Here is a 23,393-nt window from a genome sequence, read left to right as displayed (position 1 = left end):
CATCCTGCTGCTTGGAGGAGCTGGCCTGGCCCTCACCCTGCCTCCTGGGCTCTGGGGCCCAGCCTGAGGAGTGGGGAGGAGGAGGCAATGCCAACGCTCATCGAAAGTCAAAGTTCGTCTGTAGTGCTCTCTTGCCTGGCTTTTAGCATCCCTTAGGCTGCTGAGAAGACCGACCTCACATGGGGACAGGTTCCATCCTTGAGGGGTTTTGTTGACAGGAGCTTTCCTAGCACCTCCCTGAGAACCAGGAAGCTCAGCTTCTAGGGCTGACTGGGAATGCTAGGAGTAGGGAAGTTGTCTTCAGATGCATCTCAGAATGGTTCCTTGTCCCTCCAGTTACCCTCTTCCCACCACCTCCGCCCACCCAGGCTCTGCCTGTCCTGTGTTGGGCTGAGTCTGTGGAATTCCAGGCACAGGCTAGAAGCCCCAGACTCAGAGCCCCTTTCTCAGCATCTCCCCAAGATCCCCCTGAAGGGGCATGCTTGGTTCTGCTGGCTCTTGAGCTAAGACGGAGCTTCCTACATGGGGCTTGGGTGGCATGTTCATAAATGTGACATGATGCGGATGTTGGTATTCACACTGGGAGAGGACCCAGGCCAGGCTCTGCTGGGCGAATCAAGGGCATCACCTTAAATTTTATTCTTCTCCAGCTTCTTTTTAGAATCACGAACTGGATCTGCCAGCCCCTCTGCTTCTCCTTTTCCTTCTCCCTTTTTGCTGCTCTTTGGCCAATGAATGAAACCTCGGGGATCCTGGCAGAGGAAGTCCAGCGAGTGCAGGGCAGGGAGCACCTGTTTGACCTCTCAGGGGTTCCAGGGAAGGATTAATGCCGAATGAGGCTTTCTCTAACCTCGAGTGGGATTTGGTACTTAGGTCTGAATAAATATTCTGGTTGTATTGCTTCTGCCTCCTGGATTTACATCCTGATTCTGGGATTTTTAAAGGAGGTGAAGTCACTGACCACTGTGCTGATTTAATCTGCAGGCATGCATGCCTTTTGGCCTACACAGACAGTTCCCAGAGAACAGCCTGCAGATGATGGTGCAGTCAGGAGCCAAAGGTTCAACTGTGAACACGATGCAGGTATGTGCAGAGGCGGGTTGGCAGCTTTACAGGTGTCAGCAAAGGCGGGGGATAGCAGGAGGTGGTTTCGGTTTGTTCCCTATGAAACATGGCAAGTACTGAAAAAGAGAAAAGCGTGTAGAAATCACTACAGGAGCTAACCACTGTTAACATGCCAATGTTAAAGGCAGATGTAGTTATGAATATGCAGATGGGATATGTATAACGTAGATACATATTATAAATTTACAAACTGTACTATTGCATATATTCACGTTGTATAGATACATTATGTATACTCATACAATTTTCACGTAATTTTGCATGATCTTTTCATCTTTTCTTTTCTTTTTCTTTTTTTTTTTTTTTTTTTTTTTTGAGATAGAGTCTTGCTCCGTCACCGGGCTGGAGTGCAGTGGCGCAATCTCGGCTCACTGCAACCTCCGCCTTCCAGGTTCCAGAGATTCTCCTGCCTCAGCCTCCCGAGTAGCTGGGACTACAGGCACGTGCCACCACGCCCAGCTAATTTTTGTATTTTTAGTAGAGACGGGGTTTCACCATGTTGGCCAGGATGGTCTCAATCTCTTGACCTCGTGATCTTCTCGCCTCGACCTCCCAAAGTGCTGGGATTACAGGCATGAGCCACCGTGCCTGGCCGATCTTTTCTTAATATTAAATTATAAACATTGTCCTAGAGGTTTCTTAACCTTAAACCTTGATGACCTTGAGAGGGTCTAAAGGCCCACCCCGTTGTCTGTTGAGTGTGACAACAGAAAGGCCGAAAGCCGTTAGGAAATCCCGACTACATCGAAACCTAGGTACACCGCTCTCTCCAACACACCGAGAATATTAACAGGCAGCTTTTTAAGCAAACAGCTCAGTAGCTTGAGTTCCCATTTTGTTGTTGTTGTGTTTTGTTTTGTTTTTAATTGAAAATAAGACAGAGTCTCCCTGTATTGCCCAGGGTGGTCTCAAACTTCTGGGCTCAAGGGATCCTCCTGCCTCAGCTCCGCAAAGTGCTAAGATTATAGATGTGAGCCACCACACCCGGCCCTGAGTTCCCTTTTGACTCTAGAATGTGAGGATCGCAGTAAATGGCTGTTTCCTGCAGGCCTCTCTTTCCCCCATCAGGACCCTCCAGTCCCTTACAGGTATAACATGAGATGCTTCTGAGACATGGCTCCTTTTATAGATAGCACCCATTTTCAACTGACCCCAAATGTGAAAATCCAGATCAGTCAACCAAAGGAAGGTATTTTTTTTTTTTTTTTCTTAAAATGAAAGCTTCCTGGTTTGTTTAGAAATGTAGGTTAGCCTTCAAGAACTCAGTTTCCATGCAGCTTTTCTTCAAGGTCAGATTATACTTTCCCTGCTGGGACAAAGCACTGTTAAACACACGTGGATCTTCAGTTTCCTGTGGGTTTCCTGTCCTCCAGATCTCGTGCCTGCTGGGCCAGATTGAATTGGAAGGTCGGAGACCCCCGCTGATGGCGTCTGGCAAGTCACTGCCCTGCTTTGAGCCTTATGAGTTCACCCCCAGGGCTGGTGGCTTTGTCACTGGCAGATTCCTCACCGGCATCAAACCTCCTGTATGTATTTTGGTTTTTCCATTTAGCTTTTTCCCTCATTTCTAGGCTTAATTGTAGGTGAACTATGACTGCCCTACAGGGTAGGGCAGAAGACACTGGGGGCTATTGTAGCTGTCGAGGTCAAAAAGTCCTAGGAGATCAGGGAAGGGAGTGGCCTGTCTGGTCAAGAAAGGCTGCTGGAGGTGTTGGCCTGAGCCCTTCAGGAAGCACGCTGTCCTCACTGTCACCTTTGGGACTTGGGTCCATTCTCTGCAGGAGTTCTTCTTCCACTGCATGGCAGGACGAGAGGGCCTGGTCGACACTGCTGTGAAAACCAGCCGCTCAGGCTATCTCCAAAGGTAAAATGTATCTGCCGTGCCCCTTGAGGTAGGGTGCCAGGGCCCTTCATCCCGTCGTCTTTCACATTATATCAACAGCTCGTTTAAGATTCCTTGGATGAAAAAACTTTTGGAAAGTTTCCATGAATGGTCTGAGACAGGAAGCAGCAGACACTCTTCCCCTTCGCATGAGCTCAGAGGCTTATACAAAGGGCTCTGTGTTCTGAGGGTCTGCCATTCCCTGGGGGAAGCTATGGCTGTGGGAGAAGGTCTTCGGCAGTGGCAAGCTTGTCTTGCTTCCTGGAAGGCTCAGCTGCCAAGACAGTAGTGACTAACGTTGAGCTCTGTCCCCACAGCTTGGGGTGGGGGGACAGTGACTCCTGGGAAGCCCCGTTAGGGTGGCAAGAGGGGAAACCTAGGCAGAGTGTCCGGAGAGGTAAGCAAAGGGGCTAGGACCAGGGCAGAGAGCAGGAGAAGTTGAGATAAAACTGAGGAGAAAGGCCGCCAGCGGAGGGATTCACATCAGCATGTGGTTCCCAATACGCCTTAATGTCCTTGGCAATCCCTGGGCTGACCAAGTTTAAGAATGCTTGACAGCTCCCCTGCTTCGCCCGCCTTGTGTTTCTAAGGACACTGGTCTCTGGGGAGCTCTGCATTGTGGGAAGAGTGTAGGGTCAGGCAGTCATTTCAGCAGCTGGGGCTAGATGGAAGCCCAGGTCTAGGGGTGGCAGCCAAGCCTCTCTGTAACATGGCTGCAGCCTCCTCCTCTTAGAAAACCATCAGGAAATGCAGCCCCTGGCTGGGGACACTGGAGAAAGCCCAGATCCTGGGGCATTGGATCCAGCCTGTTCTGAAGTCTTGTTTGCCTGCAGAACAGCAGCCCCCCTTTCCCTCCCCTCCACTGCCCCCAACCCTCATCAGAGGCTGCCCTGGGAAGGTGATGGGCCAGCAGGGACTGAGCCAATGGTGTCCTTACAGGTGCATCATCAAGCACCTGGAGGGACTGGTCGTGCAGTATGATCTCACGGTCCGTGACAGTGACGGCAGTGTGGTGCAGTTCCTGTATGGGGAGGATGGCCTGGACATCCCCAAGACACAATTCCTGCAGCCCAAGCAGTTCCCCTTCCTGGCCAGCAACTACGAGGTAGTGTGCTAGACCCCGGAGCCTGGGGGCTGAGCAGTGGGCCTCCCCCACTGAGGTTAGAGAACTGGAATGCACTGAGCTTTGCAACCCAGTCCAAGTGGCCATTGGAAAGTAGAGTGGGAAGGGTTTATAAGACACCGGTCAATGCCCTGAAACACTTGACAATTTCAAAGCCTGTGAACTTTCATCACCTGAGGTGGCTGGAGGGCACGAGCACCCCTGGAATAATACCGACTCTTTGGGGCCATTTGCCACGTGCGGGGCCCTCAGCTAAAGCACACTATCAATACTATCCGTTTTCCTCCTCACTGCAACCCAGGGAAGTAGGCATTACTCTGCCCATTTTGCAGCTGAGGCAACTGAGTATCAAAGCATAAGTAAACAATCGGTTAGTGGCAGAGCCAGCATTTGAACATGGGCCCATCAGACACAAACTCATGATTTTCATCGTATACCTTCATGCCTTTGTAGTGACCATCACTGTTGACTGGGCAGTTACCTCATTTGGCAGATAGGGAAACTGAAACCGATGTGACCTGTCCAAGGTCATCAAGCTGATGGTAGAATTGAGGGTTGTGCTCTGGTGCTGAGTCCTTTCCATCCTGGTTCCTATCCCCGAGGTTGGCCATCACTCTTCCCCTCTTCCTTTCTTCCCAGAAACTCCCTTGTGCTCCTGGAGGGGCTCTGAGTGTGCTGCTTTCTTTCCTGTGTCTCCCTCTGCTCCCAAGACCATTGGTTCCCAAATCTGGTTTGCACAAAGTGAGGGCCCTGATTAACAATGGATGCTCAGCCTCTCTGAGAGTGGGTGCTCGGCCCCATCATGAGGGCTCCACACCAGCCACCTGGGTCCCCTGAATTTGTGCTCCATGGCCATCTGTCACGCCCTCATCTCTTTGATCTCATGTGTGTGATTTGTTTGTTTGTTTGTTTGTTTAGGTGATAATGAAATCACAGCATCTCCATGAAGTTTTATCCAGAGCAGATCCCAAAAAAGCTCTCCGCCACTTCAGAGCTATCAAAAAATGGCAAAGCAAGCACCCCAACACCCTGCTGAGAAGAGGTGCCTTCTTGAGTTATTCCCAGAAAATTCAGGAAGCTGTGAAAGCCCTGAATCTTGAGAGTGAAAACCGCAATGGCCGCAGCCCCGGGACTCAGGAGGTGATGCAGGGAGGTGGTGTCCTTAATGTCCAGCACGTCCAGGCTTAGTCAGTGGGTGAGGGATGAGGGGCTGTTTTCCTAAGAGAAGGTAGAATCATGAACTCCAGCTTCGTTCACCGTCAGTCAGAACAGAATGGTTCTCAAATGGGAATGTAAGGTGGGGACTCTTAACAAGGGTGTAGGCAGGGTTTGGGGGAACTAACTGGGGCCTGTGACTTTGGGTTCCCCACGATCCCAGGTATGAAGGAATGGGGAGCAGTCATGAGAAACGGAGAGGACAGCTATGTGCTAGGGCCACTGGACAGAGCCCTGGGTAGAGACCCACTAGAGGGGGGTTGGGGATAAGTACCAGGATCCCCTTCCTCCTGCCTTTCCCTCCGCTGCTGGTGCCTCCCATCAGCCAAGCACACCTGGGAGCTGGAAGCAGGGGATCTCTTTGAAGCAGTCACTTTGGGACAGCCTTGAGGGCACAGAGCGTGTGAAAGAGCCTGGATCCAGAAATAACCGTGGATCCAGCACAGTGACTGCATCCTAGCTGGCCTGAGACAGTCGTGGCTTTGCCTCTTATCCTAGCCTAATCATAACAATCTCCTGTTTTCACTCTAAAAGAAGCCCAGTTTGCTCAGTAAATTACATGCTCGTCCTCCCTGGGCTTGAGTGGGCCAGGATGAAGAGCTGCTAGGCTTGTAGTCAAGCAGGGTACCCTAGGACAGGTTGAAGTCTCTCCCCGTTTTAAATGAGGAGATGGTTTCTCACTGCAGTCAGGTTTCTTTCTGTCTGCCTTTATTCTCATTGGAAGCCAATGCTTTTGATCCCTCTTATGCTACTGGGTATCCCTCCCACATAGCTGAGACCCATCCTTCTGTTCAGATGCTGAGGATGTGGTATGAGTTGGATGAGGAGAGCCGAAGGAAATACCAGAAGAAGGCAGCCGCTTGTCCTGACCCCAGTCTGTCTGTCTGGCGTCCTGACATCTACTTTGCATCAGTGTCAGAAACATTTGAAACAAAGGTTGATGACTACAGTCAAGAGTGGGCAGCTCAAACAGAGAAGAGTTATGAGAAATCAGAGCTTTCTCTCGACAGGTATTGATGATTTGTTGCACAACATGTGCAGGAGAATCTGCCTCCTAGCCCCTGCCCTACCCACTCCGGAAGAGGGCTGCCTCCTGGGTTTGAGACTCCAGCTAGAGGGAGGGCAGTAAGACAGCCAGGGGCACCGCACAAGCCCCGAGGGCCCAGGAGTGAACAAGTGCAGGGAGGCAGGAGTGGACACCCCCATCTGGGCCAAGATAGGGATAGTGGTCTGCTAGGACAGAGGCTTGCACAGACAGTGTCTGCTCTCTTGGATTTGGTGTGGTGGGTGGGGCTGCCTGAGAGTCAGGGAATCTGGTTGCTGTTCACCTGCTGCCAACCGTGTGACCCAGGGCAGGTCATTCATGCCCAGGCACACCAGGTCTTAACTTTTATGAGGCCTTGGATCTGATTACTCCAGTGATCCTTTGAGCTTTGGGTTCCCATTTGAAGGCCTTAGCTTGGACTAGTACAGACAGACAACACACACACACACACACACACACACACACACACACTATACACACACACACACACACACACACACACACAGTGTAGCTCAGTGCTCCTGGTGGCTGTTCTTACAGGGTCAGGCTTCATAGGAAAAATGGTTAGTAAATTACAGAATTGTGCAGCATGGATACTTCTGATGTGGTCTGCAGCCATTTGCACTAACTAAAAATATAAACGCTCTCATCACCCCCATCCCCATAATGGCCTAGTGAACCTCTTTCTAATTTTTATAGCAGGAGGTTTAAGCTGTCACCAAATTGTTGTAATTGAGAAGAACGAATGGATAAAGGAAAAAGTGAATAATGAACCCAGAAATTCTCCTGCTTAGGGGGCTTGTGTTAACAGGCCCAGAGTGGACATGTGACATTCTAGGGGCAAATATGAAGAGTCCAAGCATGAATGTCTAAAGCTTCAGCCACCCAGCTGGGATCTGTGCTGTGTAATTTCAGGACATCTCAGGGTCACTGGTGGGAATTTGAAGATTAGAGGGATCTTTTGCCTAGGAAAAACGAGTCCAGAAAGAGGTAGAGGTTTCAGGTTTCTGGTTTCGGGCAGCATTGACAGTCTGTGGTGTCTGTTCCTGACCCCTGCCACTACCCCCCTCCCGACCCCCCACCGCCGTCTCTAGGTTGAGGACCTTGCTGCAGCTGAAGTGGCAGCGCTCACTGTGCGAGCCGGGCGAGGCCGTGGGCCTGCTGGCCGCCCAGAGCATCGGAGAGCCCTCCACCCAGATGACCCTCAACACCTTCCACTTTGCAGGCAGAGGCGAGATGAACGTCACCCTGGGCATTCCAAGGTGTGGGGCACAAGGGAGCATGGGGTGGGGTCTGTCCTAGCCTCTCTTGGAGAAGGAGCCATTTAATGAGAGGGAGTGAGCGAGTGTGTGTGTGTGTGTGTGTGTGTGTGTGTGTGTGTGTGTGTGAGAGAGAGAGAGAGAGGGACAGGGTCTCATTAAAGTGGGGATCAGGGTTAGAATTTCCAGAGCCCAGCTGGATTCTTTGGTGCCCAGGCCTGGTAGGATCTACATTTATCCCTCTGCCAACTCCTGCATCCAAGTTCCTGGGGATGCCCGTGAGACTGCACACTGCTGGGGGAAGGACTCAGGAACGTACATTGTTAACAAGCCCCACACAAGGTGCCTGGTTGCCCAGCGCCAGGGGAACCATTCACATAGAACGTGCCCCCATGTGGCCCTGGGCCCTGGCCCTTCAGGTAAATATATGCGCTGGACAAGGGGAATGAGTGTGGGGTCAGACCCATCTGCATTCAGTCCCTGGTCCTGCGTTTTTCTAGCAGAAAGACTCTGGACAGGTACCTCACTTTCCAAACCTCAGGGGGTCCTTCTGTGGAAGGCCAGAGGCTGGGACCCCCTATACATCTGGGCAGTGAGGGCTGGCTGAGCTCAGCAGGAGCACGGTGGGTGCTAGTTGCCTTCCCTGCATCGCTTGTTCATTCAGTAAGCGTCAGCAGGCACCTGCTGTTTGCAAGGCACAGGTGATAGGAAACAAGAATCAGACAAAGCCCTGAGCACAAGGAGTGGGCACTCCAGGGAGGAAACTGACAGGGGAGTCCCTTACTGTTGCACATGGGACCAGAGCTGGGATTCTGTGATCTAGCATATTATCCCTGTGAGATCCCCAGGCCTCTCTCAGATCCCAGAACTCTGACATCATTAGGAGAAGCTGCACCCAAACAGAAGGTCTGGTTGCCACTCATGATTGGATATGCCCTTATTCTGTGACAGGTTGCGGGAGATTCTCATGGTGGCCAGTGCCAACATCAAGACGCCCATGATGAGCGTGCCTGTGCTCAACACCAAGAAAGCCCTGAAGAGAGTGAAAAGCCTCAAGAAGCAGCTCACCAGGGTGTGCTTAGGGGAGGTAACGTCTCTCCTTCCCGGGTTGCAGACGTGCTGAAGGCATGTTCCTATATCCTCCCCATGTGTGAAGAACAGGCTTTGCTTACTGCTCTGACCCTAGGCTCAGATTCCCACCAATGAGAGATAAGCTGTCTCTGCCAGGTGGTGAGCAGAGATGGATCAGGAAGCTTTTAAGAGAGTCATTAGTTCCACAGCGTCCTCCTGTGCCTGAAAAATAAACCATTTCCTGAGTTTGCCTACCACCTCTTCTGAGGGCCACTCCTAGGAGGTTCAGGCCACTCTCTGGAGGTGACTGCAGGCTGTGGGCCCCCCAGCAGATCCACACCAGTATAGCTCACCAGAGTTTCTTTGGGGTTTGGCCTGTGATCTCAGCTGCTGTCTCTGTAAACCTTTGGGCCTCGTAACCAACTCACATTGCACAGTCACCTAGGACCTGAACAAGTCAAGTTCTCTCTGTCCGTCTGGTTCCAGGTGTTGCAGAAAATTGACGTCCAGGAGTCCTTCTGTATGGAAGAAAAACAGAACAAATTCCGGGTGTACCAGCTGCGGTTTCAGTTCCTGCCACATGCATATTACCAGCAGGAGAAGTGCCTGAGACCCGAGGACATCCTGCGCTTCATGGAAACAAGGTCAGGGCTCAGGCTGTGATTGTCATTGACCTTGACCCAGAGAATGCGCTTGAACTGGGGCAGGAAGCACCTAGCCACAAGGCTCCTAGAGATTGAGTGCCTTTGCCCAAATGAGCCCTTCAAGGGAAGTGTTTAGGAAACAGAGGGCCTTGCAGCCTGATCTGGAAACCTGACCCCCAGTCTGCCTTGTGGGTGTGACTTTCTTAGCCACATGTCACTCCCTGAGCCCATTTCTTCTCTTGGGTTGACGTCAGGATTCTTATCTTCCGGGGCTTGCAGGCATTAAGACATGGAAATGTGGGTGTGGTAAAGAGAAGGGAGCACCATCAAAGCAGTGCCTGTGTGGTGTCAGAGCAGCACATGCTGTTAATGTTTGCTAGGGTGTTACTCCAGGCAGTATAATGTGGTTCCTGATGCATTTAGATTCTGTGAATAATGAACAATGTGCGGGTGGCTTGCTGCTGTTAGATCTCCATTCCATAACCAGGATTGCCTCCAGAGAAATTCGAGTTCCTGTCCCGAGTTCCTGTCCAGTAGGGAAAAGGAACTTTTCTCTCAAGTTCAAGTTACTGTTAGATATTTGAAAAGCAGAGGTCACAATGCTGAGTTCCAGGGAGCAGGAGGATGGGCTTTTTGGGGACTGGGGCAAGCCTGGAGGGGCCCACGAAGCACTTTTGACTCACCCTAGACGGTGAAATGTGAACACAAACAGGCTGCATAGTCCAGCAGGTGACAGGCCCAGTGAAGCAGGCTTGGAGGCCCCCAGCAGACCGAAGAGTGTGGAACCTGTGTCAAGGGGCACCTGTTACCATGCAGGAATGGAGGCCAGGCGAGGCCACATCTTGATTTAAAAAGGAAGAAAACAAGCTTCCCACCCCCTACTTTTTTTTTCTTTCTTGGGTCACTTGTTTACTTGCCTTTGCTTTTATATAATTGAGGTCTCCTGACTTTTAAACATCAGCAACTAATTCATGTGTTTTTAAAAGCCCAGTAAGGCCCAGATGGATCTCATCTGTTGCAGGATCTGGCCACAGGCCACTGACCACTGCCTCTAATCTAGACCAGTTCTTGGGTCTTCTGGGAGCTGCTCAGATAGAGAAGCAATGACAGAGCAGAAGCAGAAAGCTCCCTGCACTCAGTCATCCCACAAACACATACTGAGCCATGCCCATTCGTCGCTGAGTCACAGGGGCTGGCGTGGGCAACACAGTACGACTTTTCTGCCCTCAGCCCTCTACCCTCTCACCTTATGGGGCCTGACCTCGAGCCAACCCTCTGTGCAGGTGGCATTTGGGATGGTGGGTCTTGGGGTGGAGGAGCTTGGATGTGAACTCAGTCCTTTGGATGGGGGTCACTGGCCAGGTGCTTCCTGCCCCAGTTCATGAGCCCTAGGTGAAGTTGTTGGCTGGGCCTCAGGAGCACCTGCGTTGGTGCCGGCCTGGGCTGAGAACATTCCTTCTGTCGAGTGGTCCTCCATGCTATCTGGTCACTGGGCAGAGTGGCAGGGGAGTGCTGTGTGCACCCGCCTGCTGGCTCCTTAATTAACAGCGAGGAACATAACTACCAAGGGCAGGGGGCGTTTGTGCTGGCCTGGCAGCGGTTTTCTGGGAAATGGGAATTCGGATTTCATGGCCTCTTGAGAATAACTAAGGGTGGGCGGAGTTAGATGTTCTGCCCCAGTTCTGTTCACAGGAGGCCCAGGCCTGCCCAGCAGATAGGTCGGCTCGAGGCCGTCGCCAGCCCATGCTGGGGTTCTTTTTACTTATATTACCTCATGGAATTGAAAATAGGAAATCACTTTTTAAGACTTCTTCCTGATGAGGGACAGCCCTGGCTTGTTCCCAGCTGTGAAGTACTTTTTCAACTCATCCCTGTGTTTTGCTTGTGCACTTGAAAAGCCATGATAAATAAAGCCATGCGCAGTAGCTTTTGGTGGAGGTGGCCTCAAGGACTCAGCAGAATGGGGCTGAGGGGTTAAGCAGAGCTAAAAGATGAGGCAGTAGATGAGCAGGGTGCGGTCCGGACTCCCTTTGTCAGGCCCCAGGCAGCAGAGCAGCTGCGTTCAGGCCTCTGGCCGCCCACAGGAAATGGGAGGAAGTGTGAGTGCACTTTAAAAAGAGCAGCCAACCCCCAAGAAGCTTTTTCTCCTTCCTTTCTCCCTTCCCTCCCCCTTCCTTCCTCTCTGCCACCCTCCTTTTCGTTTTCTTTGCTCCCACCCTCCCTTCTCCCAGCTGTGGGGTCACGAGACCCTTGACAGGGCCTGGAGAAAAAAAGCACGAGACAGATGGTTCCCTAGTAGAGCTATACAAGCGTAGAAGGCCCCCCAGATCTCTGCACTGGCACCCGTCACATTTGCTGTTTGTGTAAATTGTCTGGCAGGTGGCCAGGGAGGTGAAGTAAAAAGAGCACTGAGCTAGGAGTTAGGGGCTGTAAGTTTTGGTCCCCAGCCATGAAAAGACCCAGCTGACAGTCTATAATTGTAGCTTCTGTGAATCTGACTTTCCAAAACAGCAGGTGGTGGAGCTGTTGCCAGATGCATTCAGAAACCACCAGGGGTCATGTGCTCTGTTCGTAATTACTTACGTGGGATGGGAGGCTTCTCTGCCCCTGCCCCTCATGTTCCCTTTCGGTTGCTACATTCTGATGAACTGCACAACCTTGAGAAGGCAGTCACTGTGGGCCATTAATTCCCCTGCTCTTGGCAAAACCACAGAAGGGCAAATTGCACCTCCAGGAAAACTGGCACACTGGTCGCATGCCTACCACTTACTCACCAGGTGTTCATTCTGCCTCCTCACCTGCTTCCCTCCTACGTTCTCCACAAGTCCTGGTCACCAAAAGAGGCAGGGAAGGCAGAAAGCATCCCCAACTGGGGGAACCAGGGAGGGCTTCTTGGAGGAGTTACAGCTGCTGAGGCCCGGCCTTGAAGGATGAGTACAGCCTCAGTAGGTAGATATTGGCCAGGGAAGTTACTGGCAGAGTGAGCCGCTCAAGCAAAGGCCCAGAGGGTGCACGGGGTGGAGGGAGCAGATGGGCAGTTAGAGTTGAGGCCGGATGTGAAATGCTGGGGGCAAAAGCATCAGAGCCGTGACATTGCCACAAGTTGAGACAGGCTGGGGCGCCCAGCTGAGGGAAGCAGCCCTGTGTGTGGCAGCAGCTGAGCCCCGCACCCCCACTCCGCCTCATTCCATCTCCTCTGCTCTGCACAGTGGCCTCGGGCGCGGAGTGAGAGTGATCGCATGTTGCAGATGAGATCAAGGCCCTCCTCTCCAGTCTATGGCAGGATCAGGACTTTAACCTGAACCTGTCCTTACAGAAACATCTCTCCTGCCCCCTCTTTCCAGTGGGATTGTATCTTTCTAAAGTCAAGCCCGGCCTCCTCTCATCTGGCCATCCTGTTCCTGTCCCCAGTGCCTGGTAAACAAGCTCTTCTCTGGATTAATGGATGAGGGGGCTTTTTTTCTGTCAAGGGCAAACCACGTATACCTTTAAAAAGTTAAAAAATAATATTGGGGTCCGGGTACAGTGGCTTATGCTTGTAATTCCAGCACTTTGGGAGGCCAAGGCAGGTGGATCACTTGAGGTCAGGAGTTCACAATCAGCCCGGCCAACGTGGTGAAACCCCGTCTCTACTAAAAATAGAAAAATTAGTCGGGCATGGTGGTGCGTGCCTGTAATCCCAGCTACTCAGAAGGCTGAGGCATGAGAATCATTTGAATCCGGGAGGCGGAGGTTGCAGTGAGCCGAGGTCGCACCACTGCACTCCAGCCCGGGGGATTAGAGAGAGACTCCATCTCGGGTGGGGCGGGGGGGGGAAGAAAAACATAATAATATTAGGGAAGATGAGGGGCATTCTTTTGTTTTTAATGAGCAAAACAGTATACATTTGACCTGCCTACTTTTTCAAATGAAGCCTCTAAGCTCCTTGAGGGCCTGGAGTCTGTCTTTTCGTCCTTGCTTTGCCACCAGGGCTGGCACATGCTGGGCGCAGTATAGGCGCTCAGAGAAAATGGGATGGCTGGCTGGATGTGTGAGGGACCCGATTGTCACAGTCACAAGCAGCCCTTTTTGGTATGCTATTCTGGCCTGTTGGAAAAGACAGGCAAGGGGTTACATGAGGAAAGAAGTGGTATGGAGGGGACAGGGTGGATCCTAAGAGGACCTAAAAATAGATGGCTCTGGAGGAAGTGGCAGGGGGCCAGGTTCTGGGCTTCAGCTTGGTTCTTTTAAATTGGTGTGGTTCTGACTTGTTGACACGATTCATTGCCACAAGCTAAGTTATCCCTGCCCTTGGAAATTTTGATGAGCCCTTCCGAAGTCCTTGTTCTTTCATCACATTGCTGGGGCTCCCACACCAAGGAGATGGGAGTTCTCTGGCCAGAGCAACACCACCTTCTGGAGATGCTGCAGGTGGTGGGCAGGGGAAGGTCCTAGTCCTGGGTGGGGTTCCCCTCTCCTACAGTAGACTCTGCCTTCCTTGTTAGAGGGCGACCACAGCGGCACCTACAACTATCCTTCACCAAGCACCCACTCTGCCAGATGCTGTGAGAGGAATCAGACATAGGGTTGTTTCTCATCGTTAGCAAACAAGATTGCAGAATACATAGTAATTCCCATATTTTCTAGACAATGGGGCTTAAAGCTGAGGAAGCTGCCTGTCCTACTCATACCCCGGGAGTGGCAGTGCACCTATTGAGACCAGGCCTGTTGGGCTGTGGAACCGGTGTTCCTGACACTCCAGAGACGGTTCCAAAACGGCGGGTAGGGAAAAGTGAGCGGCTAGGAGAGGCTGGGCCTCCATCTCATGCACTAATCCCCTGTGGGAATCCCTCGGCGTCCTATCCCCGAAATGAGGGCAGGGCTGGACATGCTGGTACTGCACAGGGCTTTGTGGCTTTCTTCTTGTTTTAGATTCTTTAAACTTCTGATGGAATCCATCAAAAAGAAGAATAATAAAGCATCAGCCTTCAGGAGCGTAAATACTCGAAGAGCTACTCAGCGGGATCTGGACAACGCTGGGGAGTCGAGGAGGAGTCGGGTGAGTGAGTCCCCGAGGGTCTCTAGGGTCGCACAGGGAGAGCCCCCAGACTGGGCAGGCTCTGTGCCTATTCTCTGTGCTCCTCCAGCCCCGTCCTGGTGCTGGCCCATCTCCTGCCTATCTCAGCTTTTACCTGCTGTTCTGAGAGCCCAGAAGCAGCATTCACTTCTTGGCCTGATGGGCCAGGCAGGCGAGGCTGCCAGGCAGCATGGTGTAGCCAGCCCCGGGGCAGGCCTCCGCATCATAGCTCTGCTCTCCAAGACCCCGCCGTAAGTGGTCTTCATCCTGAGGAGGGGCTCGAGGTCATGGCGTGTGCTGAGGCTGTGAAAGTTCTTTTTCCGGTTTCCTTTGGCTCTGCCTTCTACTTGCCCAGGCAAGATGAACTGTGGCCCACCAGTGCACTGGCAGGGACCAGAGAGGTATCTGGAAGCAGAGAAGTTGGGCTGCAGTGACAAAAAGGGGAAGAAGAGGGAAAAACCAATAGGAGCAAAATAGTCCAGGAATGGATAATCAGACATCTGCCAGGAGACCCAGGAGCAGGCCAGACCTGAGGGTGGTGTGGAAGCAGGTCCCTGGGTGCCATCTGAGCCAGCAGTGAGTCTGCTCGGGTTGGGGGTGATGTGGACTGGGACTGCCCCCAACCAGCTCTGTGGTCTCAGTTGTGTCACCCTTCTCTGGGTCTGTCTCCTCACCCCTAAAATGAGGGGCTGGCCTACACCAGGGAAAATGCTAGGTTTCTCCTGCTCCGTGAGATCACCTGCTAGCTCACTCAAGCACAAGCGGGCATGGACTATCTTTAGAATGCTGCCTGGTCTTGATTCTTAATTCACCCACAAGGAGAGTATAAAAAACTAGGAGCCAAGTTCAGGACGAGAAAGGAAGAGATACTCAGAATTCCACAAGATAACCCTTCCTCCTCATCCCCACCTGCAACTGGGTTTGATCAAAAATATTTGGAACAATATTCGACACCATATTCTTCTAAGAAAGCAAGTCCTGGCACTTTTTTTTTAATTTTTAGGAATAAAACTTTGCAAGTAAGTGGTGCATGTAAAGATGAAGACTGAAGGGAAGGAGGCCTGGGATCCGGGGCTGGACAGAGTTAGATGCCAGTGGACGGGTTGGGTTGGGTGGCAGTGGATGGAGAGTGGTGGCTGGATGGGGGAAGGGGTTAGAAGGGTGGGGCATGGATGGATGGATGGGTTGGTGGGTGGATGGATGGATTCACTGAGCACTAGATATTGGAGTTAATCGTTTTCCTCCTTGCCCACAAACCACAGGGAGAGCAGGAGGGTGATGAGGAAGAGGAGGGGCACATTGTGGATGCTGAAGCTGAGGAGGGGGACGCCGATGCCTCTGATGCCAAACGCAAGGAGAAGCAGGAGGAGGAGGTGAGAGACCGTGTGTGGGGTGAAGGGGCTGTGGTCCCAGCCCCCTTCCCTGTTAACCTGGAGGGATTATCTCCCGGCACCCAGGCCACACCTCTGTGTCATGAACCCACAAGGAACCCTGAAGCAGCACCTGCCTGCCCAGCATACCTCTGTCTTGAGAAGATGGGGTTCATAGGGCGGGAATTTGGCACGGGTCCACTCTTGGGCTGCCTTTTAGATCTGGCCATCCCTGGACTTGAATCAGACTCAAGGACCTAGACAGGCTTCTGGCAAGAAAAAGTCAGGCTGCCTCTGGTTTTTACAATGAAAATATACCTCTCTCTCCTCCCGCAAACCAGTCCCCTGCTGTCATAGTGGCCGAGGGAACTTACTGGTGAGTGGGTGCACCAGCGAGGGCCGAGTGAGGGTGAGCTCCACCTCTGTGGGGGGCTCAGTGGGACAGACAGGTGGCATTCTCAAGGCAAAAGGAAGAAGAAAGACTAACCAGGCCGGAGCAGAGGAGTTGGGAGTGTGGAGCAGGTGGGGCCTAGGTAGCCCAGGCCAGCCAAGGCTTTGCGGGGGTCTTTGTTCCACAAGCAGAGTCCAGGTAGATGGTGGGGCCCCAAGTGACACAGCCTGTGCTCCCTTTTCTGCCAGGTTGATTATGAGAGTGAGGAAGAGGAGGAGAGGGAGGGCGAGGAGAACGACGATGAAGACATGCAGGAGGAACGAAATCCCCACAGGGAAGGTGCTCGAAAGACCCAAGAGCAAGATGAAGAGGTGGGCTCAGGCGCTGAGGAGGACCCGTCCCTTCCCGCCCTCCTGACGCAGCCCCGGAAACCCACCCACAGCCAGGAGCCCCAGGGGCCCGAGGCCATGGAGCGCCGGGTCCAGGCTGTGCGTGAGATCCACTCGTTCATAGATGACTACCAGTATGACACGGAGGAGAGCCTGTGGTGCCAGGTCAGTGTGGCCGTGCAGGCCAGGGCTTGGGTGGTCGGTCCAGCTGGCCAAGTGCCTCTGTGGAAGGGGGCTGCTGAGCTCCCCTGCACAGCTGGGCAGGGGGCAGCCAACACTCCCCATGGTCTCCCGCTCGGAGCACACCCAGGCCTCCTGTTTGGGGCCTGTGAGAGTCATTTGTTCTTTTTAATCCCAGATCCCTTTAGGAATCTGGTGATAGCTATAAACCCTCTGCCCCAAAAAAGGGCCCACACATGTCATTTTCAAACCCCTAGTAAGCCAGTTCTCCCTGATCTTTCAAGACACATAGGACTGATTTACCAGGCCCTTTAGGTACTTTCAAATACACCACCTCCTTTAATCTTCAGTACAACAGATATGTTAACATGGACCACATGTGTTGTAGAGACACTGTTCGTGCCCTCAGGGACACTTCAGTTCCCCACACACACAGCCCATGTCACCATCTTTTTAGGGATTTCATGGTTCCCTTAAAACCTGGATGGTCTGGATGCCTAGACACGTGCACACGCTTACGCTTTGTCTTTCCTTTCATCCAGTTCAGTGGTTCCCAAGTGATGGGGTAATAACAAGAACCACTGATGGGATTTGCACACGTGAAACAACGTGTACTGTGCTTTGTGGTCTTTAAGGACATTAAGGGCAGTGCAGAGTGGATGTGAATCTCAGCGTTGCCACCGACAGCTGTGAAAACAACCCCACTGTTTCCCCCTGAATCTGGGGGACTGGAGATGGCTGACCTGTACACAGTTCAGCCATCTCCAGTGTTCAGACTACCTGCCGGCTTGCCCAGCAGGACCACCTTCCCCCAGCCAGGGAGTTCCTGAAAAGGTTTTGAAGGAGTCTCGCCTCAGTCCTCTTTGTGGGGACTGGGGTGGCTGTCACCCTACCCAGCTCTCCCTCCTTTTGCAGGTGACAGTGAAGCTCCCTCTGATGAAGATCAACTTTGACATGAGCTCCCTGGTAGTATCTTTGGCCCATGGCGCCGTCATCTATGCGACCAAGGGCATCACTCGGTGCCTCCTGAATGAAACAACCAACAATAAGAACGAGAAGGAGCTTGTGCTAAACACAGAAGGAATCAACCTCCCAGAGCTGTTCAAGTATGCAGAGGTAAGACAGGCTGTCTGCTGGCCTAGGACAAAGCATTAGCCCTCACCCCACGTTGTCTCAGGACCCGGCCACCGGGAGGCTCGCTCCAGCCGATTTACTCTGGCCCTTCCTGAGCCGTTCGTGCTTCCAGGCCACATTCCCCAAACCAAGTGTGTGTGCCCTCGTCCACCTCCCGGGGATTCTGGGGCATGTTAGCCTCATTCAGGTCCCCAGTAAAGCACCGTGCTGAACTTATCCAACCCAGAGTTGCCCGGGCTAATTTGAGTAGAGTTTTTTCCTTGAAATTAAGACCCTCGGGCCGGGCGTGGTGGTTCACGCCTGTAATCCCAGCACTTTGGGAGGCCGAGGCGGGCAGATCATGAGGTCAGGAGATCAAGACCATCCTGGCTAACATGGTGTAACCCCGTCTCTACTAAAAAATACAAAAAAAAATAGCTGGGCATGGTGACGGCGCCTGTAGTCCCAGCTACTCGGGAGGCTGAGGCAGGAGAATGGCGAGAACCTGGGAGGTGGAGTTTGCAGTAAGCCGAGATCGCGCCACTGCACTCCAGACTGGGGGACAGAGCAAGACTGTCTCAAAAAAAAAGAAGAAAAAAGAAATTAAGACCCTCCCGAAGTAGAGTTGTAGGAAATCATTGCTGCATCACCTGCCTAGATGCTGTTCACTTTATCTGGTAAAGGGGGTCCCAGGGGTAGAGGTGCCCTGGCATTCCTGTCCCACCTGCTCACCAGCTCATCTGTCCTTTCCTCTGAGCTGTGTCTCCAAGTTCTCCCACTTCACCAACTCTCCCAGAACTTTCTGGGTTTCCCCCACAGAACACTGAGGAACTGGGGCCCTCTAGCCTAACCCCCCCAACAAGTCTACACTAGGCTAGCAAAGCTCCCCCTGCCATGTACGCTTCTGCCCCCACCAATGACCACCCTGCAAAGTCTCCTGCTCCCCTGAACCCTTTTACCAAACACTTCCCAGAGGATGAGCAGGGAGGATTGGCACCTGCCGAGAGTGCAGGGTGAGAGGGTCCTCCAAGACAGCTCAGCCGTAACCTTGGCCCCTTGGTGAGGCCCAGCAGATGCCTGTGCAGCTGACCGGCCCCCACTCCATGCACCCTGGAGGGGTGTGTAATGTGTCACTGCTGGGGGAGCTTTCCTTGCCTCCCAAAGGAAGCCTTAATCCTAGTAAACAGGTGTCTCAGTTTAAAAATAAGAAGAAAAAATCCTTTTCTTCCTATTGAATCTAAAGCATGTCCAAAGTTATCCCTGGATTCTTGTAATGACAATACAGACCTTGGGCCCCGGCCAGCGAGCCGTCAGCAGCTCTGCCTAGCCATTTCCTTCTGCTAATCCTGGGCCACCTCTTGACCACTTTGTCATCAGCTGTACCGAGCTGCCAGACACAAGGTGAGAGAGAGCGGCCAGGGGGAGATATGCAGGCAGAAGGGAGCAGAAGGCCAGGCCCTCTAAATAAATCCCTTCCTTCCTCTCTCCAGGTCCTGGATCTGCGCCGCCTCTACTCCAACGACATCCACGCCATGGCCAACACGTACGGCATCGAGGCCGCGCTGCGGGTGATCGAGAAGGAGATCAAGGATGTGTTTGCCGTGTATGGTAAGAGGAGCTTGCAGATAACACCCCAAGGTCTGGGTGCCAGCCAGGATACCAGAAGGCTCAGGGCAGGAGGGTCAGGACCATGTCGGTCCAGCACCGAGTCAGTCCAGCACCAAGGCAGGCACTGCAGCACGGGTGCAGTGAGTGCACCTGTAGGAGACTGCAGATCTGTGAAGAGGTGACATCTCCCATCACTGAGGCTGCTTCAATGGTGTCTCATCTGCTGGTCCCTTAGAGGAAGCTCCTGATTGATGATTTGGCCCCATCCTGCCTTTGGGGTTTTAGTTCCCAAGTGAAAACAGTGTGGTTAGATCCTCATTTCCTGTGCTGCTGGAAGGAAGCGGGAAGCAGGATGCAGGGGTCAGGGAAGGATGCCCCAGACCACAGGGAAGGGTTAAGTAGCGTGAGCAGGTGGCGGAGCTGCAGGGGAGCCCCAGAGTCTAACTCCCAAGCCATGTGCTGATGTGGCGGCAACCTGGCTTGTGTCTGCTGACTGTTCCCGTGGTCACTGCTTAATCCCTCCTAATTTTACCTCCCGTTTGACAGGCATCGCGGTCGACCCTCGCCATCTCTCCCTGGTTGCTGATTATATGTGCTTTGAGGGTGTCTACAAGCCACTGAATCGCTTTGGGATCCGGTCAAACTCTTCCCCGCTACAGCAGATGACGTTTGAAACCAGCTTCCAGTTTCTGAAGCAAGCCACCCTGCTGGGTTAGTGTGTGGGCAGGAGCCCTGGCCTCCCCTCTCCTGACCACCCATGGGCATCTTTCCATGGTTCCTTGCACACCAGTGGGATCTTGGGATCTGAGGGGAGCTGGGGCAGCTGGAGGGGGCTGAACAGCAGACACGACAGCTGCCTCTACCCTTTGAAGGAACAGGAAGAGGGCCTTCCCCTCTCAAGTGCTAAAGCGGGGTTGCCTCGTGATCCCACCAGCTTCAGAGACTCAGGACCCACCTGAGTCCTGAGGCTTCAGTGCTCAGCCCCGCAATCCCCTCATGGCATTCCCAACTTCCACCTCAACACCCTGATACGTGTTCTTGTGTCTCTGCCAGGATCCCACGATGAGCTGAGGTCTCCTTCTGCCTGTCTTGTGGTTGGGAAGGTTGTCAAGGGTGGGACAGGCCTGTTCGAGCTCAAGCAGCCCCTGAGATAGCGGCTACCCCGGCACCATCTGCCCAGCTCCAAGGACCTTCGGTGAAGGCGTGGCCCAGCCTGCCTTCTGCATGAGAGGACCAGGAGACTGGAATCCAGGGCAGTTCCAAGTGACAGTACAGTGCACAGCAGCGACCTTGGGCCTGAAAGCAGTGGGCCTCTGAGCTGGGCCAGCTTCACCTGGAAAGTGACAGAGTTGCTCATCCTTGCCCCTCCCTGTCTCTGGATTTTTATCAAGGTTTGCCAAGTCTTCTGAGTCCCCCTGAGAAGGCTGGGGCCTCACCTGTGCTGCAGGAGGCCTCTGTGGCATAACCCTTAAGGAGAAGTCCTGATTCACTGAGAAGACCAAGGGGAAGCCATGCTTTGCTACTGGGGACCCCAGGCACCTCCAGAGTAGGGAAGCAGGGTTCTTTTGCTGTGAGTGGCCAGGGACAACAGACAAGATTCCTGGGGGCTCCCGATGAGCAGGAACATGGAGCCTGCTGCCCAAGGCCTGCTTCTTCCGGCTGCTCCAGCCCCTGGGGGCAGAGTCCACAAAGAGTCCCCATCAAGACTTCTTCCCTAAGTCAAGTACAGGGTAGCACAGTCCTCCACCCACCCAACCTCTCTGCCTGGCCAGGGTCCTAGCCCTGCCACTGTGTGGCGAGGTGTCCTTCTAGATCACATCAGCCCCAAGGCTGGGGGCAGTCGCTCTAGGGCCGCAGCAGTTCACTCCCACACATAGAACCCAGGTCACTGCTGGGGCGATTGAACAGGTTGCCTGGCTTTTCTCTGCTGTCAGTTTGGTGCGGAGGCCCGTGTTCCGCCCCATACGCCCCATAGGCCCTGCTTATGGGAAGGAACACAGGCCTCCAGCCCAGAGGATTGTGCCGCCCTGTTCTTGGTCGTCCACATTTCCTCTCCCTCTAGCACCAGCAACACATTTCCCTGGCATGGACAGAAAAGACAGAGAGGACTTGTACAAAGGCTTTTGTATAACCAGAGGCCGCTTCTATCTTTGTCTACTGTTATTTCAGCTCAGGGTGGGTAATAAACATCACTGGAACTAGCTGTTAGGAAAGAAAAAAAACTTGGGTTTTTTAAAACAATTTTTTCCCTTGGTTTGCAGTTTCTGCATTTGGATTTGAGAACCCAGGGCAGGGATTTTCTTGGCACAGTCAGGTCTTGGGTCCCTCTTCCTGTTCTTTCTTGTCTGAGGCCTTAGGGGGAAGAGCTCAGCCTCCGCAGCCTCCTCCACCTCTGCCCCTGGCCTACCTCTGCAGGGACCCCCTTCCAGAGCTAGCTGCTGGCCCTGTGGCCGGGAGAAGCACAGGGGAGAAACCTTTTTGCAGAAGCTGTGCTAGCCTTGGTCTGGGGTGGGGAGGCTGCTGCTGTGACCTTAGGGGTAGGGTTGGGGATCAAGGGAGGCTTTGTCAAGGGAGAGTGACCATGTTGCTCCCTACAGACATGCAATAGGACCCAGCCTGCACTTCCTAGGCCTACACTGGGGAAAGCCTGACGGAAATCAGTACCTCCTAACGGGGTCTGCCAGGTTCACCAAGGCATGGGCATAGAGGAATATGACAGTTTTGAGGCAGGCAGGAAGGGCCCAGCCTGCAGGGTAAGACATTCATTCTTTGAGTTAAAGGGCATATTCACTTGATGATTTCTACACACACTGGAATTGTGAGAGTGTCCTTAAAGGAGATCACAGAGTAACCTGTTGACTGACACATGGTGAATGGATGACTGTTGATTCCATGGGTTCCATCTCTCCCAGGCACTGAGGGCGCAGAGGCAAAGGAGCAAGCCCTGCATATTGGCAGGGCTGTGACCATCACACTTAGATCAGACCCCCGACCTGTTTTGGGATGTGAGGGATGCCCTTCTGCCCCACCCATCCACATGGTTCCTGGGCAGCTCTGTTTCTTTCCTGATGGATGAGTATTAAGACAGCATGTCTGGTTTTTAAACACATTTGGGAGCCTGCACATCCTGATGATCAAGGACTCTCACTGTGGTGGCCTTAGGGAATTGCACTCTCACTTTGGTGGTTCTCTATGCTCGGAAGCCTCTGAGAGTGGCCTTGGCAGTTTAACATGGCACAGGCTTTGGAGTCTTCTTAGGACTGTAAGTGCCCATTGAGGATGCATTTGAGTTTTGGAAAGTAGGCCCAAGTCAAATCTGATGGATGGATTCAAGAACATGGACTAATCTGCATTGTCATTTTTAATCAAAATGTAATGGAGAGGCCGGGCACGGTGGCTCACGCTTGTAATCCCAGCACTTTGGGAGGCCGAGGCGGGCGGATCACGAGGTCAGGAGATCGAGACCACGGTGAAACCCCGTCTCTACTAAAAATACAAAAAATTAGCCGGGCGTGGTGGCGGGCGCCTGTAGTCCCAGCTACTCGGAGAGGCTGAGGCAGGAGAATGGCGTGAACCTGGGAGGCGGAGCTTGCAGTGAACTGAGATTGCGCCACTGCACTCCAGCCTGGGCGACAGAGCGAGACTCCCGTCTCAAAAAAAAAAAAAAAAAAAAAAAAGTGTAATGGAGATTGATCATTTGGTGGGGTTCACAAACTTTTCATGAGAGCTGTGAGTTCTTTTTTTGAGATGGACTATTGCTCTTGTTACCCAGGCTGAGTGCAATGGCGCAATCTCAGCTCCACTGCAACCTCCACCTCCCGGGTTCAAGCGATTCTCCTGCCTCAGCCTCCCAAGTAGCTAAGATTACAGGCATTCGCCACCACGCCTGACTAATTTTTGTATTTTTAGTAGATGGGGTTTC

General features: G+C 52.9%; 1 protein-coding gene and 1 long non-coding RNA gene across 8 annotated transcripts in view; one reads left to right on the top strand and one right to left on the bottom strand.

The window, feature by feature from the left end:
• Window positions 1-22,809, top strand: part of POLR1A (RNA polymerase I subunit A) — a 79,658-nt gene extending 56,849 nt beyond the window's left edge. For 5 of the 6 annotated variants that reach the window (XM_030827531.1, XM_030827529.1, XM_030827532.1 and 2 more), the window contains 16 exons: window positions 985-1,083; window positions 2,499-2,651; window positions 2,907-2,989; window positions 3,947-4,112; window positions 5,049-5,270; window positions 6,141-6,355; window positions 7,485-7,652; window positions 8,601-8,736; window positions 9,207-9,364; window positions 14,276-14,402; window positions 15,683-15,793; window positions 16,430-16,735; window positions 17,666-17,866; window positions 19,354-19,471; window positions 20,018-20,182; window positions 20,525-22,809. In XM_030827531.1, the coding sequence (XP_030683391.1) occupies window positions 985-1,083; window positions 2,499-2,651; window positions 2,907-2,989; window positions 3,947-4,112; window positions 5,049-5,270; window positions 6,141-6,355; window positions 7,485-7,652; window positions 8,601-8,736; window positions 9,207-9,364; window positions 14,276-14,402; window positions 15,683-15,793; window positions 16,430-16,735; window positions 17,666-17,866; window positions 19,354-19,471; window positions 20,018-20,182; window positions 20,525-20,625 (2,529 nt within the window). In that variant the 3' untranslated portion in view covers window positions 20,626-22,809. The remainder of the gene's footprint in view (window positions 1-984; window positions 1,084-2,498; window positions 2,652-2,906; window positions 2,990-3,946; window positions 4,113-5,048; window positions 5,271-6,140; window positions 6,356-7,484; window positions 7,653-8,600; window positions 8,737-9,206; window positions 9,365-14,275; window positions 14,403-15,682; window positions 15,794-16,429; window positions 16,736-17,665; window positions 17,867-19,353; window positions 19,472-20,017; window positions 20,183-20,524) is intronic. The other variant, XM_030827530.1, reaches the window with a different exon arrangement.
• LOC115838304 lies at window positions 1,095-12,914 on the bottom strand. Of its 2 annotated transcripts, XR_004033308.1 has the most exons (5): window positions 10,611-12,914; window positions 10,048-10,150; window positions 9,074-9,238; window positions 8,718-8,942; window positions 1,095-1,181 (listed from the first exon to the last, which is right to left on the bottom strand). It is a non-coding gene; the product is annotated as an uncharacterized LOC115838304 (long non-coding RNA). The 2 variants fall into 2 exon arrangements; XR_004033307.1 differs by having other exon boundaries at window positions 10,048-12,914.
• Window positions 22,810-23,393: the final 584 nt, after the last annotated feature.

The sequence above is a fragment of the Nomascus leucogenys genome, chromosome 14 (genome assembly GCF_006542625.1).
Source record: "Nomascus leucogenys isolate Asia chromosome 14, Asia_NLE_v1, whole genome shotgun sequence".
Classification (NCBI taxonomy): domain Eukaryota; kingdom Metazoa; phylum Chordata; class Mammalia; order Primates; family Hylobatidae; genus Nomascus; species Nomascus leucogenys.
The sequence above is the reverse complement of the archived record's forward strand: the minus strand, read 5'-3'. Positions and strand labels throughout refer to the sequence as shown.